Source organism: Spermophilus citellus, assembly GCF_964194105.1.
Source record: "Spermophilus citellus genome assembly, chromosome: 12".
Classification (NCBI taxonomy): domain Eukaryota; kingdom Metazoa; phylum Chordata; class Mammalia; order Rodentia; family Sciuridae; genus Spermophilus; species Spermophilus citellus.
Window position 1 is genome coordinate 112,840,100 of NC_138198.1, and position 18,471 is coordinate 112,858,570.

General features: G+C 36.3%; 1 protein-coding gene across 4 annotated transcripts in view; it reads left to right on the forward strand.

Moving 5' to 3' along the window:
• The window catches only part of WDR7 (WD repeat domain 7), a 329,818-nt gene that overhangs the window by 236,279 nt on the left and 75,068 nt on the right, over window positions 1-18,471 (forward strand). For all 4 annotated transcript variants that reach the window (XM_081263756.1, XM_081263758.1, XM_081263757.1 and 1 more), the window contains 3 exons: window positions 8,635-8,752; window positions 10,834-10,983; window positions 11,588-11,670. In XM_081263756.1, coding sequence (XP_081119882.1) covers window positions 8,635-8,752; window positions 10,834-10,983; window positions 11,588-11,670 — 351 coding nt within the window. The remainder of the gene's footprint in view (window positions 1-8,634; window positions 8,753-10,833; window positions 10,984-11,587; window positions 11,671-18,471) is intronic.

Consider the following 18,471-nt stretch of genomic DNA (forward strand, 5'->3'; position numbering starts at 1 on the left):
GTCATCTTTCAATTGAACTTTTACTTTGGTTTATTGTTTCTTTCATTTCAAGGATTTCTGTTTTTTTTTTCCCTTAGAACATCTGTCTCCCTATCGAAGTAATCTTAAACTTTCTGTATTTGTTTATGTAGCTGTTTGTCAAAATGATCTCTTTTTTTAAATATTTAATTTTCTAGGTGTAGATGGACACAACACAGTGCCTTTATTTTTATGTGGTGCTGAGGATCGAACCTGGGTCCTACCCATGCTAGGCAAGCGCTTTACTGCTGAGCCACAATCCCACCACTCAAAATGATCTTTCGCTGCTTGTTTTTGCTCTTATATCATCCTTTAATTTGCAGAACATTCTAATTGTGAATATCCTGAATTCCTTCTCTGTCATTTTTTCTGCTGTGCTGGCCATGATTCTAATAATGTGGTATCTTGATTTGTTTGGGGTCACTTTCTTCACTTGTCTTTTCATATTGCTTGTGTTTTTTCCTCTTCTAGCACTGTGGATCCTAGGCATTAGTGTTTTTACCCTATAGGCTTATAATGTCCCTGTAGGGAACCAATACTCCTCCTTTGAGGTGAAGGACAATGTTATCAGATCCCAATATAAACAGTATATACCCTAAAAACAAATGTTTGGTGTTAAGGCGTTTACAGTTTGGTCACAATGTACAGAAATGGTGAATTCAATTATTATCTGCAATATACTCAGTAGGTTTGTAAAAGGGTTTACAGTTTCCGGTAGTGGACAAAGAACCAGGGCTCAGGAGTAGCATGATATGCTGAGGAGGTAGGAGGTGAGGATATAGAGTTGTTATATCATAGGAAGTGTGAAAGGGAAATATAAAGGGGAAGATTAGTAGTAGGCAAACGGAGAGGAAGTAATTTTGGGTAGACCAGTAAGTGGGAAGACAGTAGAGTACATAAAACAAACACACATATAAACAATGTTAAAATAGTAGAAATTGGTGGGAAAAAAGAAAAGAAAAAAGAATGTACAACACAACTTCAGACGTACCAGTCCTCAAAATCCTAATTTATGCAAAGTACTTGGTTTCACATATATTGAGGATGTGAGGGCGGGAGAATAGAGAAGGAGAGGAAAAAAAATCTTGAGGGAAGAAACAGGATTGTTTTGGTTGAAGATCAATATCTTTCCTGCTTCCCTTCTCATCCAATAGGTAGGGTTGTCTGTTGTTAGGTGGTATCTCTGCCCTTAGGATGGTGAAGGTAACCAGGTTGTCACTGTGCCTGGTTAGTGGCTGCTGGGGAGAGGGGGGAGTTAGAAACTGGGTACCTGGCCAACTGGAATTCCAAACTGGAATTTGACCCCTATTGAAGATGGTGATGAAGGCTTCTGCTTTCAGCATTGCGTTATCTAGTCAGGTGGGGAGCTGGGCGATGGTGTTGGACTGTGAATTCAGAGAGGAGCTCTGTGGTGTGCAGTGTGTGGCTGTTGCTGACTTCAGAGCCTGTGTGAAGTTTTCAGGCAGGTTACAACACGTAGAGGACTCTCTCTGCTGCTGCAGAGTCCCAAGATGTGGTGACTAGAGAACTCCACGTTGGTAGATGGGGGCCACATGGGAGTGGCGGCTAGAGTTCCTGCCTATGGAAAGCTGCCGGGTGTCCTGAGTGGGAGCAGCGGCAGTGATTTCTGCTTGGGTGGGTGGCCGAGAGTTCTGTATGGGTGCTGATGGTCCCACTCCAATACCTGTTGTCCTACCTGAGTGAGTAGTTGGGAGACCTACTCTGATGCTGAGGCCTGGAGCCCTCAATGGGGAGGGTGGCCGTGATCCCTGTGTGGGAGCAGAAGTATGGCTTGCAGAGAAGCAGTATTCTCACTACTTTTGTCCTAGCTCATGGAGCAACACAGAATGCTGCCTCCCTATGGACCGCCATCTTGGATCCCAAGGGATTTCTTTTAATGAGTGAGGATGGACTACTCATTTATGTTGAATGGGTTAGTAGAAAATTGAGGCTGCACTTCATTGAAATCCCAATTTTGAGAAAAATAGAAATATACAGGAGTATTTTTGTAACAAATCCAAAATTTGTTAGATCTGAGTGGTTGTATATATATTTATAAAATATTAGAAATAGATGAAAATTCTACCTTATAAATGAGTAGAATATCCTTGTGTCCTTGGAAGACTAGAGCTATGTCTGTTTTTGTGGTCTGCAATTTTGACTCCATTTGCCTAGTTCATGATGCAGGGCCCTTATTGTGTGTGAGGACAGTGGAACAGTGTTGGTCCAGTTGCCTAAGGGGCTAGTTTCTCATTGTATACTATCACAACTGAAGGACATTGGTGAATGACAGAGAGCCTGTTGCTTTTAGGGTATCATCATGGCTTACGAGATTTTAAGGGATAGACATTGTTGCTGGAAATCACACATACTTTAGATTATAGATAAGTGCCATAAACTAGAAAGATTCCTTTTGAACAATATAGAGTTGGAGGAAAGAATTCTCTATTTAACAGGAGTATAGCCATATTATTTATTTATTTATTTATTTATTATTTTTTTTAAGAGAGAGTGAGAGAGGAGAGAGAGAGAGAGAGAGAGAGAGAGAGAGAGAGAGAGAGAATTTTTAACATTCATTCTTTAGTTCTCGGTGGACACAACATCCTTGTTGGTATGTGGTGCTGAGGATTGAACCCGGGCCGCACGCATGCCAGGCAAGCGCGCCACCGCTTGAGCCACATCCCCAGCCCATAGCCATATTTTTTTAAATTGGAAGGGTGGGAAGTGGGAAAAGCAACACATCTTACAAGTGCTAGCATGCTTTGGGATTTGACATATAGACTATTCTTGTTGCGATGAGATTTACTTATAATCTGAGGAAGCCATTTAAGTTAATCATGTTAGCATAGCTTTCATGCACTGTGAATAAATACAGAATTTAGAATAGTTCTTTTTTAATATTTTATTTTAGTTCTAAAAGATGGGCATTTGGAAGAAAAAGAATTTCTATCTTTGGGTTTAAGAAATGAATGCTACCTATGAGTTATGATATTAAGGTCTATGTTGAATGAAGAATTGAAGATTCCAGACTACCACTAAATAGGGAAGAGAGGTAGGAGGGAAAAAGAGGGAGAAAGGGAGTTGCACGGAAGATGGAAGGAGAACCTCATTGTTATACAGAATACATATATGATGTTGTAATGAGAAAAAGGAAAAAAAGAGTGTGTCACATTATATTGTATAGAGAGAAAGGATGGGAGAGGAGGGGAGGAGGAGGGGGGACAGGAAGGGCAGCAGAATAGAACAGACAATATGATTGCTGTATGTACATTCCATGTAAGTATTATATATCAAAATGCATTCTACTGTCATGTACGACTAAAAAATAAATAAATAAAAATTTAAAAAAAAGAATTGAAGATTCCATATTAAGTTGACAGGAAGGATGAAAATCTGAACTGCTATAATATTAAGTATGCATTTTGATCTTCTTTGTTTTTGGTGGGGAGTGTTTTCAGTGCCCTTTTGTGACTGACCAAGATTTGCAGGCTATTTGGTGAATGTTTATGTGTTCTTCCCTCTGAATATTCCCTTATATTATTCCTTTATTTGACAAATGGTGAAGTCTTACAATTTTATATGGTGACATTTGACTGAAGTATTCTTACGTGTGAGTTTCAAAATACTTTTACCCTGGTGGAATGAGCCCCAGAACAGGATTAATGAGCAGTCAGGTGAAAGAGTGAGCAGAGCTTGAGTGGACTCCTTTTCTATTCATGTTTTTTATTTATAATATCTATCATCTCTGGTATTTCATATTGGATGTGTACACTGAAATGCTGAGCAAAATATAGTCTGTCATGTCCAATTTTTTAAGAATAGAGACTGAAACTAAAGGCCCATCCCATAAGCCTACAAAACAAATGATCTGTGTAACAGCCACATAAGCAGGATCAGAAACAAAGTGTGTGCTCCCTGTTCATATAGATTCCAGAACCAGACAGAAAGCCCCTTCCCTTTCCAGCCTCTCATCCTCTGCCCCCTCTTCACTCAGGTAGAATCCCACATTAAAATAGAGCACACACACAGTGCAGACTTGACTTTAAAGATGACTACGTGTAGAATTAGACTTTGTCTGTTGGGACCACCAGATCAATTACTTTGACTTCATTGCCTGGTCAATCCAGTCCAATAACTGGCTTAAGCGATTTCCCTTTCTCCTGCTGAATTTGCCAGCTGGCATCATTTAGTGCATAACTATTGAGCTTCCGCTGTGTCCAAGGGCTGTACTAGGCACTTTGGGGGGATACACAGGATTAGAAGGCATGCTCACAATCTGCACAGAGTTCACAGAACAAAACTAACTTCTAAGGCCTGGCAGAATGGGATTCTGTGTATTAAGGGCCCCTAATGAATGGGCTTTGTTGTTGTTTGTTTCAATAGAAGGTCACAGAATGCTGAAGCAATTGCAGAATACCATGTGGGGAAGACAGGAATTGATCAAAGGGGAGGGAGAAGAGTAGGCCAGTAGGAGGGGGCAGAGGAGCAGTGTTAGCAAAATCCTGGAGTAAGTAAAAGAACAGAATTTTCAGGAACAACTTTGAAATACAGTAGCCTGATGTTGAGAAGACTGAGTTGAAAATTAGTGAAACTAGATTTTGAAGGGCCTGGGAGTTTAGGGTTTTTCAAAATTCAAGCCAAGGAGTTAAGATTTTTCTTAGAGTGATGGGAAGCAACTGGAGATTTTTAAAGCAGGGTAACCATTAAGTAAAGCTGATGCTCTGTTGAGTAGAGGAGAGAGTCAGCTTTCTCTTCCTTCCTCCCCTGGGCCTTGGCAGCCTGTCTGCTCTCACACTCACAGCCCTCCCACTTTGCACTGAGGGTGCCCTCAAGGTCACTGCAGAACCCTGAGGTCATTGCAGTAGATCTGCTCACATTCTGTGATCCTGTGCTCAGGTGGCCAGGTGCTGACAAGGAAGTGTCTACATGACTTTGGTTCCCTTCCTTCCACCTTGTCCTACAGCTTATCATCCAGATCCTGCCACTCCATGGTGAACTTTGCCACTTTTTTTTGACATAAGAAGTTTACTGATTCCCCCAATTCAAAGGTCTTTTTCAGGAGGATAGGAGGATAGGAGAAGGCAGTATGTGGCTAGGCCTTTAATTTGAAGCCAGTGACCTACTGTTGGTTGACTCATTTTTCTTTCACTTTTGTGTATGAGACCTTTGCTCAGAAGAAGCATCTGTTGTTCATATGATATAGTCTCTCCTTTGCTTACTGTCTCTGCCCCTTCTTCCCTCTCTCTGTGTTTCCCCTTTCCACTAAACATTTGTCCTCCATGCAGAGAACAGAGAAGCAGTGGAAGTGAGGACTTAGTAATGGGTGGTAAGTGTGCTAGGATTCTCTTTTAAGTGCGTAGAACTCTGGTTTCTAGCTATAGAGCTTGGGGACTTCTCTGGACTCCACAGGTATTCTGTAGCTCTTATCTTTCAGAAGCCACCCCTTTCTCTTAGCACCTAGGGAGCTAGAGGAGGATAGACAGGCTATGAAGTATACAGCAGGAATAACCCCTTCCCCAGAATTACATCCCTCCATATAAACTAGCCCTGTTGGCAGCCATATCATGAACAGACATATTTATGTTTTAGTTACAATGCTCAGCAGTTCACAAGCTCAGAATAGTGTGTATTTATCCTCACATAAGACTTATTATTCAACTAAAGTTGATCTTTTTGAGGACTTTGTGTATCCCGGTTTGGTTACTTAATATGATTGTTCTCCATTACAACTTTATGTCCATGCCAGTTGATAAGAGTATATCCTGTATCTTCATTCAAACCACTGTTAATATTGAACAAAACAGCTGACGTCCAAGTATTAACATATCACTAGACTCCTCTCAGGGATGCAATTTAACCATTCATCTAAAGCTGCTGAGTTCAGTCATGTTACCAATTCATCAATCCAATCAACCATAGTATCATCAGGCCCCTCCAAAGGTCAGCTGTGCTGAAAGACATTACATTAATCCCCCCTTATCTGCAAGGGATATGTTCCAAGTCCCCTAGTGAATGCCTAAAGGGTGGTACCAAACCCTGTACATGCTGTTTTTTTTTATATATATACATACCTGTGATAAATTATAAATTAGGCACAGTAAGATTAAAAGCAATAACTGATAATAAAATAGAAGAATTATAATAGTATACTAAAATAAAAGTTATGTGAATGTGGTTTCTCAAAATGTCTTTTTGAACTGTACTCTTCTCATAACGTGAGCCAATTCAGTGTCTATGTGAAAAGATGAAGTGAGGTGAATGATGTAGGTACTGTGACATAGCTTTCAGCTATTATGAAAGGGTTATCTGAACATAAGCACTGCTATATGACGACCGTCTGATAACCAACATGACTACCAGTGGGTAGGTAGCATATATTGCATGGATGCTCTGGAGAGAGGGATAATTCACAGCCTGGGCAAGATTTAACAGGAAAGTATGAAATTTCATCATGCTACTCAGAATGTCATGCAATTTAAAACTCTTTAATTACTTTTGGAATTTTCCATTTTATATTTTGGAAAGGGAATACAAAATAATAGATAGGTGGGGAACACAGTATACTACTGCCTTGGTTTCAAATTTAGCTTATGTGGACCTGATTCTTCATTTGTGAAATGACTTTATCAGCTACCTCCTAGAGATATTGTAGGACAACTACAAAAGAACATGAAATGGCACAAGGAAGACTGGTTTCAATCCTAGACCCTGGGTCCAACTCCAACATTCTGTGATTTTCTTAATCTTGAAAAAAATTTTTTGGATTTGTTCAGAGTTATTCAACTGAAATAAATATTGGTTTGTCCCAGCCTTTCAATGTAATCAACCCATATTCACCCAAATTGATTAAAGAAAGGAAACATCATAGGATAACTAAAAAGTTTAGTTATTTTGTTTTTAAAAACAACCTAAAATATGGTATATAATCTAAATTTTACAATAATTATTAAGCAATTCAGCCCAAGCACTACTCACATAGTGAAGTTTAATCCAAAAAGGGAACTAGATAACTGCTCATCCTGCTGAACACTTCTTTCCAGCTGCTGCTGGGACCCTAGGGCACAAGACTTTTGAGGGAGAAACTATATCCCATTTGTTTGTTATTCAGTGTGTGTGTGTGTGTGTGTGTGTGTGTGTGTGTGTTTTCTCAGCTCACATTTGTAAATGTGATGTATTTGTAAACATCAAAGAAATACTCCCCTCTGAGTTCCTGCTTTGCATTTATCCTCATTTTGGAAAAAAGATGAAAGACAGTTATATATTATCAAAGATTTAAGCTGTATAAAAGTTACAAAAAAATTATAAGCAGATTTTTTTCAGGATCAATTTAGCTCCTTTAACGGTGACAAGAATGCCTGTGTCATCTTTATTTACAACTAAAAGTTCAAATACAAGGATACCTGTGAAATTTCTGAGAATTTTTAGTAAACATAATCCAGTTTACACATGAACCACAAAGACATATATATAATTGGAGTAGGATAAATCTTAATGTATCTTCATATGAATATTTAAATATGAAAACTACTTAATTAGAGAACTATAACAGGCTCCATTTTAACAAAACTATTTGTACGAAGTTAATATGCAGATCACATGCCACATTTTAATTTAAGGTCTTAATACTTTTCACAGTGGTTTATATGTAATATAAAGTACAATTGGAAGTAAGACTATCATTATTATGTGTCAGGTGGGAAATGAATATAGCACCCTATCCACCAGGACCTTTGTACTCTCAGTTTGGAAGGGTTTATTTCATTGAGCACATAGTTTTATATGTCCTGTCACCTGTTCTTTATATAAGGAGAACCAGTATTAGTTAATTTAATTTTATATCAATACTAAATAAACTGTCAGTAGAGCATGCCAATTAGTAGACTAGTTCTAAAAGTACTAAGTGTGGGGTAAATAGTAGTACTGAGGCTATTTCAAACTAAGAATAAAATACAAACTAAAAGCAATTTTGTCATTCTCAGTTCTTCTGATAATTTTCTAGATTAAGAATGAATTCTAGTATTGCTGTATGTATATACGTGGCCGTATAACCAATGTGATCCTGCAACCTGTACACGTGGAAAATTAAGAATTCATACCCAATTTGAATCAAATGTATGATATGTCAAGATCATTGTATTGTCACGAGCAACTAATAAAAAAAACTAAATAAATAAATAAGAATGAATTCTGCTTCCTGTCACACACACACACAGCCTAAAATAGTCTTTTAAGGTGACCTTATAAATAAATTATTACCTTTAATTTTTTTAGGCCAAAATTTGAAAAATACCCAGCATGATATTCATTCTTGCGTTTTTTCTGAGCTTTGTGATATGTATTCAGTACTAGTTCTTGATAATTTGTTAACAAGGCATTTTTAATACTTTGGACAGATGCGCATACTGTTTTCAATCTTCACGGTTAATTATTCGATTTTGTATTTGATGCCAGAACACCCTGACTCCTAATCACTGCTCATTGTTGCAAGTCCATTATATTCTAACTGTTTGAGTGCTCCCATTGACCTTGAACTGACATTATAAGCTGTGTCTAATCTTTTCACTCTATATTTCTAATGCTTCTTTTCTTTTTTCCTTTTTTCTGATCCCTGTTTAGCATCACAATGGGGCTGCCTCTGAGCCCTGCAGCTGACTCCGCCCGCTCTGCAAGGCATGCCCTCTCTCTCATTGCCACTGCCAGACCACCCGCCTTCATCACCACTATAGCCAAAGAGGTGAGGGGACTCCACAGTGTGCTGCAGTTTCCCATTTAAAGGAATTATCTGACACTGTAAACTGAGGGTTCATACCCACAAATGATCCTTCCAACTTGTTCTAAAACAAAGCAAGTTAATGATTTAGTACTGACATGAATATATGCGTGTTTGTGCATGCACTCTGAATTCCACAGCTGTGCATTCATTACTTGTGCTGTGGTATTCACTTCTGTTCTCAAAGCTAATTCACTTGCAAATATTTGACAATAGTTTTTCAATCTGAAATATAGCAGGGGTATGCAAAGTAAAGCCTATTAAAGGTATTCGCATTTTTCAAGTGTAAGTACCTACTTGTAATCAAAGTAAACTTCTTATTTAGCACTGGTTCTCCAACTGTAAACAAAAAATGTAAGTCATAAACGTGCTAATTGTTTTTCCTATTACATGTCACAGATAAAGACTTGAATGCCAATTGATTCCCACATTCTTAGTGTTCTAACTAATTGCCCACATCTAACTGAAAAACTAGTAAAGAACAATGAACCAATTATAGGATCTTTCTTATAGGTCTTGGTGATGGGCAGAAAAGAGAAAGGATGATAAGACCCTAAATTTTTTTTTAAAGGTTTGTTCCATTTCCACATGAATAATGTGCAGACGAGGTGTCCATAGGGCATGGGCTCTGTCTGAGTTGTTTTTCCTGTAGCTATGATGAATTTTTAAAATATGGAATAAATACTTCTGAGTCTATTCTGATAACCTGAAACCTATTGGGCCTGTGTCTGCCCCACAGCCATCCTTAACAGGCATGCTGTAAGTATTTCTGATGTAAAGGTAGCTAGAAGGGAGGAAAGAAGGTTCTAATAGCAATTTGTATAGGTGATTATGAGGCAGTGGAACTGTAGATTTATATCAAAAATAAATTTAGGACTAGAAGTATATCTTTCTAAAAGTGTATGGTCTTATAGTAAGGTTCCGCTACATTTAAATTATACATACGTATATATTTGGAACAAAATATTATAATGTATGTATATATAAATAAACAGTTAAAAAAATTTTTTAGTTGCTAGTGGACCTTTATTTTATTTTTATATTTATTTATATATGATGCTAAGAATTGAACCAAGTGCCTCACACATGCTAGGGAAGCACTCTACCACTAAGCTATAACCCCAGCCCAAATAAACAGTTTTATAAGTGTTGAAAATTCTTTACCAATTTTTCCCATTCATGAAGTACACAAAGAAAGTTATATTGACTATACTGAATAAGGGTTATATTAATCTAGCAGGTTCTTATATTAATTGTGATTTCAATCTTAATTTGTACCATTTACTTATGAGTCTTGTTAATTGAACTGTTAGAACACCCATGCTTTGGATTCTCTCTTCTTTAGTTTTTGGTTAGAAAGATATTTTAAAATATTTTGATGTAACAGCCTGTATTATCTTTTAAAACCAAGTTTTCCAATTTACTTTTTAATCATAAATTATTCAAGTAAAATACTAACATATTTCTCATTGTTACCACTGTTTCCTATCCTATCCCTGTGTCCACTGCTCCATGGCTAGTCCAGGACCTGTTAATATTCTGTCTCCTCTGAACTGGAAAACTTACAATTTGTATGGGAAAAATCACACTTGGATTTGTTGTTTGCTTTGTTCATTTTGATTTCCTAATTTGATGATAAAGCACTTAAAATAGTCTCTGGAACACAATGTTATATAAATATTATTTACCATTATTACTTGAGATCAAGGATCATATTTCCTTCTGGGTGTTTCCTAACCACACTATTACTTCAGTATCAAATATACTGAATCCATAAATCTTCAGTCTTCAATATGTTTCTTTTCTTAAATGTCATGGTAATATTGTATTAAGATCTCAAATAATACCCAAGATATATTGAATTTTTAGACAATATTTATTGAGTTATTATTTGGGGGTGGTGATCCAAAGTATTTCCTGAGCCACCCCATGATTTGCTTTTGTGCTCTTTTTTTTTCTGTAGTATTAGTAAGTGAAAAATAAGTCAGAAATGTAAAATTATATTAAGTGGCAGTTATATCTACAGCATGGAAATATTTTTATAGGTACACAGACATACAGCTCTTGCAGCAAATACCCAATCACAGCAAAATATGCACACTACAACCCTTGCACGAGCTAAAGGGGAAATCCTGAGAGTCATTGAAATTCTCATCGAAAAGATGCCTACAGATGTTGTGGATCTTCTTGTGGAGGTAAGAACTGTCTTGTTTAATGATATGTCAATATCCTAAATTAAATATTCCAGGGTATTAATATAAATTGGTACCTTAGTTTCCAGAATCTCTAAGATAAAGAGAGAGAAGAAGGGGAAGAAGGTAAGAGAGTGAAAGCAGGCAAGAGATAACTAAAATGAATTAACTTTTGTGACATTTCTAGAGGCTTTAATTAAATTTCCTCAAAAACCAAAATGAGTGCCATGTCCTTTTCCCATTCACATTGAATTGGTCTGTATTAGAGTATTTTTCAAAGGTTATAGAAATTCTCCTTGACATTATTAAAACAAGTTGTATAATGTGCTTGAATGAAAGCTATATGTCTTGTACATATACATGAGTAGATTCAAAGTTAACAAGTCTATTCTATTTACTTCACTGTCATTAAATTTTTATCACAAGTAAGACAAAGGATAGCCTGTAGTATACAAATGTTTAAAAGTAACTACTTTTGTTTTGTTTTAACTACTAAAATCAAACTATCTAGAATTTTCATGGGCAAATGAAGCCTAATGTAATCATTTAACTTTTTGAAAATTAAGCATTTAAAATTAATTTTTCATTCATTCCTTTTCCTCCAAAGGTTATGGACATCATTATGTACTGCCTGGAAGGATCTTTAGTTAAAAAGAAAGGTCTTCAAGAATGTTTTCCAGCTATCTGCAGGTAAAGATGCTTTCAGTAGCATGCAAAATAAGTAATTTCCAATAACATAATCTTAGTAGACTGTTTACAGCGATTAATTAGAGGTCTTGCCTCTTAGAAGGCCAATTATTAGTTAATATCTGCTTACCTTCTAAAATGATTTAGGTAGCTTTTAGGCAAAAATGCAAATATAGTAGAACCAGCTATGTGAAATCAGGTCATGAAGACATCTTATTCACAAGATAAAAGATGAATAAGAGATGCATGCCTAGATGTGTCTGTATTCTTCCATCAGTTACTCAGGGTATTATTACATTACAAAATAGGGTTTAGGAAGTTTCTAACTTAGGGAAGAAGCTGTACTTTCAGCCAACAGAAATATTATGTTACCTTTTCACCAGTGAATTTTATTTTTAATATAATGGCCAATATTTATATTATATCCTGTTAATATAGGTGTTTTCCCTTGAGAAAAGAATAAACTTTTTAAAACAGTGTTAAATATGTTAAGTATAACTGTAAGTATTACAGATATTTTGTGTAACATTAATATGCTATGAATTGAAGATTATTTTAGTGTCAAAGGTAGTAACATGTTTTTTTAAGTGTGTAGATCTCAAAATGTTCATAGCCTGAGACACCTTTTGTTAAAAAGAATTTTTTTTACCTCCATATAGGCAGTAGAAGCAATATTTAAATCCGTTCAAGATAATTGTTTTTTTAGAAAACAGGACCACCTATTACTCGTGGTTGCATAACATTTTCTTTTCATAACAAGTTCATTAATATCCTTACTTTTGCTAGTTTCTTTTTATTTTAAATTTTTGTTGCAGATGGTAAGATGGTGAGAGTAGTGACATTATATAGTACCACTTTCTTTCTTGTGTATTTCCTGGTATTTCAGCAAGTATTTGCTGAATTGATTGTACTCCATAAACCTTCCCATACATTTTTCAGTGTTTGCAGTAGACCTTTATATCTTAGTCTCTTCATTTTGCAATTTCTAACTTATGCTACCTAACAGTTAAAACATGAATACAGATTTTTAAAAAAAAAATTATATTGTAGCATATATGTGTACAGATGCACATTTTCTTATGATAAGATTGACAAATCGATGTTCATAGCAGCACAATTCACCATAGCAAGATTGTGGAACCAACCTAGATGTCCTTCAATAGACGAATGGATAAAAAAAATGTGGCATTTATACACAATGGAGTATTACTCTGCATTAAAAAATGACAAAATCATAGAATTTGGAGGGAAATGGATGGCATTAGAGCAGATTATGCTAAGTGAAGCTAGCCAATCCCTAAAAAACAAATGCCAAATGTCTTCTTTGATATAAGGGGAGTAACTAAGGACAAAGTAGGGACGAAGAGCATGAGAAGAAGATTAACATTAAACAGGGATGAGAGGTGGGAGGGAAAGGGAGAGAGAAGGGAAACTGTATGGAAATGGAAGGTGATCCTCAGGGTTATCCAAAATTACATACAAGAGGAAGTAAGGGGTAAGGGAAGAATAATGCAAGTGGAAGAAATGATTTACAGTAGAGGGGGTAGAGAGAGAAGATGGGAGGGGAGGGGAGGGGAGGGGAGGGGGGATAGTAGAGGATAGGAAAGGCAGCAGAATACAACAGACACTAGAATGGCAATGTGTAAATCAATGGAAGTGTAAATGATGTGATTCAGCAATCTGTATACGGGGTAAAAATGGGAGTTCATAAAAGATTGACAAATTAGAATACAGTTAATTTTTAATGTGTTGCATAATCTGTATTATGTTCTTCTTGTTAAAAACATTATGTATATTAAACCTATTGTGTGATTGATTTTTAAGAATACATAGAGCTGTTATTTTCACATTCGATTGTTCCTAAAGAAGTGTCTAATTGGAAATGTGCATTTGTCTATCACTTAGTGGAGGTGACGAGGAACAGCTGGATTAGGGCTGATCTCACTGAATGTTAACAGAGTGTTTCTTGTAGCAGCAGCTACTGCTGTGTAAATAACTTTTCTGGGGTTAACATGAGTCAATGGCTCAGTGTTTGAAGGGCCTGTTGTTCCCCTTGGCTGCGAGCCTGACTCTTCCCCAAGCAGCATCCTCAGTTCCTGGAGTCCCAAAGATGACTTTGGGTTCTGGGTTATATGCTGGAGTAGAGTACCTGCCAGGAACTGAGCTGGGCAATAAATGGAGTGCCCAACTCAGCATATGGGAATATGAGAAAGTTTCACAGACGAGAAGGCAGACAAATAATAATATCTGTGAAGAATGCTTTAATAAAAGCAGTTGCCAAATGGAAAAAAGGATGTATCCTCTGAGGGAATTGGGTGATGGCTGTGGCAGGAGTGTGGTGGGTTCTGGGAAAGCTTCAGAGTAGAGTTTGTTGAGATGGGTTATGCAGAGTAGATGGGAGTATGTCTTCTTGGACTGCAGAGAGAACCAGACCAACAAACGTGTAGAGGCACAAAAATGTACACTCAGTTCAGGAAATGCTGTGTGGTAGGGTGGCTGGAAGGTTGGTGGAGGATGGGAGTCTAGTATAGTGCCCAAATGTAGAACTTCAAATTTCATACAAAGGAGTTGATTGCTACTTGGTAGGTAATTAGGAGTCAAGAAAGTTTTAAACAAAAGCATGTAATCCTTTTACCAGAACATAGTCGATAGGACATAAGCTTACAAAAGATCAGATTTATAACAAATATTGTGTTAAATGTTATTAAGGCTGTGAAGATAAAAGCCACACAGGCCCACACATTGGAGAGTCAGCCCATAGATATAGAAGGATGATGAACAAATAAGTTTGTAGTTTATGCTAAATGTTAGACAAGAAATTATGGAGGACTTCAGAGAATACTAAAATTGGACAGGATCTCAAAAGTTTTACAGGTTGATGGCTATTCTATCTATTGACTGAATTTTACTAGTACTAGGTTAAGATATTAACAATAACAAAGTAACACAAAAGTTAAGATTATTTTATTGAATATCTGCCCTGTTTGTGGCATTGTAATATGTTTCTTATACTACTTATGAGCCCTCTGCTTATCAATGCCTTTTCTTAAATATGAAACTCCAATTGAAGTTGATGGCATGGATATCTGTGCGTCAAGCATGTGACATTTGTTTTTAAAACCTTGATATGGTTTTGTATTCTTCCCTCCCCGCTTTCCTTCCTTTTGCCCTTTCTTAAAGGTGAGGTGGGTTTTAGCTTAGACTGGTTTTATAATATTCCTGTATGCTGCTATTCAGTTGCTGTGGTTGAGAGATCATAAATGGTGTGAAGCTTCACTTAGTGCTTTTTATAAATGAGTAACATTTTTGAAAGTACCTAGAAGAATGCTTTTAGATGCTCAGAAAATGTTAGTTTCCTGCGGGTCTCTCTACCTTAATATTATTTGAAATGCCAAAATGTATATCAAAATATATTAATATATTAATATATTTGATAATATTTTGTATGTATAAAAATTACATGATGATATTGTCTTTGATTATTAGAAAAACAGTGTCTGTTTTCCTCTGCTGTCAAACCACAGTCAACACAAGGAACTTCTGTGACTCTGTAAGGTGTAGAGATTTCTCCCCAACTGCAAGCAAGCAGTTCTGGGTCTCCTAATTCAATTCAGTTTTAACTGTACCTGGAGATAGTGTCAGATCTTAGAGGTTGAAGACTCAGTCCCCAACACATCCCTCCACACCCTTCAGATGCCAGTCATAAGCCCTGGATTGTTTTACCTATGCTTCTGATCCACAGAGTACAAATTCGAGTTTCCACAGTTCCTTCCTTTGGTTTGAATAATTTGTTCAAGCAGCTCACAGAACTGAGGAAAATACTTGCATGTTTAACAGTTTAATATAAAGTACATTTCAAAGGACACAGATGAAGAGATGCAAAGGGCAAGGTACAGGAGAAGGGGTATGAAGTTTCCATTTCCTCCTGGGTGTCCCACTCTACAGGAACTTCCGTTTGCTCACTGTGCTATGAGCCTTGTCCTTTGGATTAAGGAAACTTCATTGCACAGATGTGATTGCTAATTGTCTGGGCAGGGAAATTCGACAAGTCCTGTCTATTCAGATTCTTGATGGCCTCTCTGAGCAACATTCTTTCCTCATGGGTGTGGGATACAACCCTTCTAGAATGAGGGAGGTCTTATGGCCCACTATCAGACAAAGGTGGGTCAGAAATTTTATTTTTGGCTAGTTCCAAATAGAAAGGAAGAGGAAGATTAGATTTTTTTATGGCCCACTTAGGGGAGGGAGTTATTAGCCATGGACAAGAACCAAAATAAATAAATGAATAAACATCACAACATTACGTTATCACCTTCACATCTATGAAAAATTAAATAATTTTAATCAATGTTATAAGTGTGATCTTCCCAACTAAAGTTGTATTAGTTCAGTTAAGAGTTAATGTAGTATCCTGAAGTCACTAAATATTTAAAAATAGAATGTTAATTTTTTATCTGAGTCCCAAGATGAAATAGCATCATAATACTAAATAATACTGAGTTAGGTTTCCTTTATTTTATTTTATTTATATTTTTTTCCCATCTCCACCAGTGGGTTTGTGATTCTGATGTGTATCTAGATTTATAGTTTCAGGTTCAGTATTTTAAAACTTGAGTGAGGTAGTTTCTCTATGATTTTCTTTTTATAATTAAATCTCAGATTCCCATTTTATTATTATTCTGAAAGTGTCTGGTTTATTAATTATTATATAATGACTGTAATTTAATAAGTTATACATTCATTCACCCAATCATATTGTTAACTGAATTTTTGGTTCATCAACATCTTCATTTAAAATGTTCTTAAAGCTACAGATTGTTAATTAATTGAAAGGATTGATATAAAAAGTTTAGTTTCTAAAATTTTGTTTATGTAATAGCTTATCTGTCAATTATTAAAACTTCTAGTAATATCATCTGCTTGAAAACAGAAATGGATTATAATATATGCCAGTACAATTTGTTAGACATTCTTTCTGCGTCACTGACCAAAACTCACTTGCTGATGTTAAAACAGGTAGCAGTGCATGATTAATAAAATAATACAATCATCTTTTTCATGTATATAGCACTTCATAGGGTACTAAATGTTTTAAACCACCAATTCTCAAAATTTTTAAGAAGGACATTTTATAGATATAAATAGAGGGAATTGAGGCAAAGGGACATAAGAATAGGAAAGAAAGATGAGACCAATGTGAGGTTAGAAGGCCTATGTATTTGACAATCTGAGACCCCACGCTTGTCTTTAAACTTAGGAGGAGCCAGTGTACAAAGCAGGACAGAGCTGAATCACACTGTTGATATGATAAAAAGAGAACACCTGTTCAAGAGAAATGTAACTTTTGTAGAAGTAAGATCAACATGAAATTGTAGGTTCTTATAAAGAAAACATTAAATGTATGTCATTGATAGACTATAAGATAGTTAGAGATTCTGTAAATCTTAAGAACATGCTAGGAAGGAGCTAAGTGTTAAAGTATATTTATTGTCTCTTATTTGATAGACTGAGGAATCATATAGGAAGGTAAAATTCAAAAACATTATGAGAAATCACTCCCCATTAGGTACTATGGGGAATAATGATCTCCGATTATTATTCCCAGACCACTTTCAAGAGAATGATCTGTTTTTAGGCTATACGACGGCCCCTACAACTGGGAAGCTGCAATTAGCAGCCTCACTGGTGATTCTTAGGCACACTAAAGTTGAAAACCAAGCACTCCGGCCATCTAAAATCAAGATAAACAAAACCTGTCACTGTGCTTTGTGGCCATTTTCTCTTATATCACACTTTGGACCCTTGAATGCTTTTCAGTTATACAGTGAATGCACTCTGATTCTCTAAAGAAATACCTAAAGACATTCCTTCAGCTCATGTAATTCCAGTGAGGACCCTTGGTTTTTCAGACTTGCTCTTAGTACCTACCACAGAAGGCCTACTGGGGACTTTAATACCTCTATGGTCTGTTTATTACTCTAAATATTCTAGTTTAATCCCTAGATAGAGTTAAACCATCAAAGAGCTGCATGTTATGCCCAAGTCGACTGGTTTCCTCCAGTCATCTCCCAACCTTCACATTCATATGATGCCCACAGTTTGCACTGGGCACCTTGGAGGAGAGCAGAGAAAGCCGCCAGCACAGGGAGTGTCGGGCTGTCACGTTCATGACATTTAGCATGTTGTTGACTGTCCTATGAAGGCTTTAGACATCTCTTTTCAATCTGATGACAGTCATTTTCTGTTATATTTTTTTTTGTCCCAAAGAACCTAGATTGTATATTGAGTTTTGTTTAATTTATTTATTTATTTTTTATTGGTTCTCAAAACATTACAATGATCTTGACATATCGTATATCATACATTTGATTCAAATGGGGTATGAATTCTTATTTTTACCATGTGTACAGATTGCAGGATCACATTCGTTATACATCCACGTTTATACATACTGCCATACTAGTGTCTGTTGTATTCTGCTGCCTTTTCTATCCCCTTCCTATCCCCCTGTTTTTTGTTTATTTTCCATGTAAGGAGTAGTAATTTAAAAACTTTGCTTTAGCCATTAGGGAAATTCTTTGCTTCATTTTAGTAAAGTATGGCTTCATCTCTCATACTGTGTACCTCATCATACTCCCACTCCTGTTTTCCTTTCCTTATTACTCTATTATATTCTATCAGCTTCCATAAGTCCTTGATGAGGTGTGTATATGTTATATATGTGTAGGTATATATATGTGCATATGAAATACACACAGTTTCAATTTTATTTCAAAAGCAATGAAAGCAAAAACAGTCATTGTA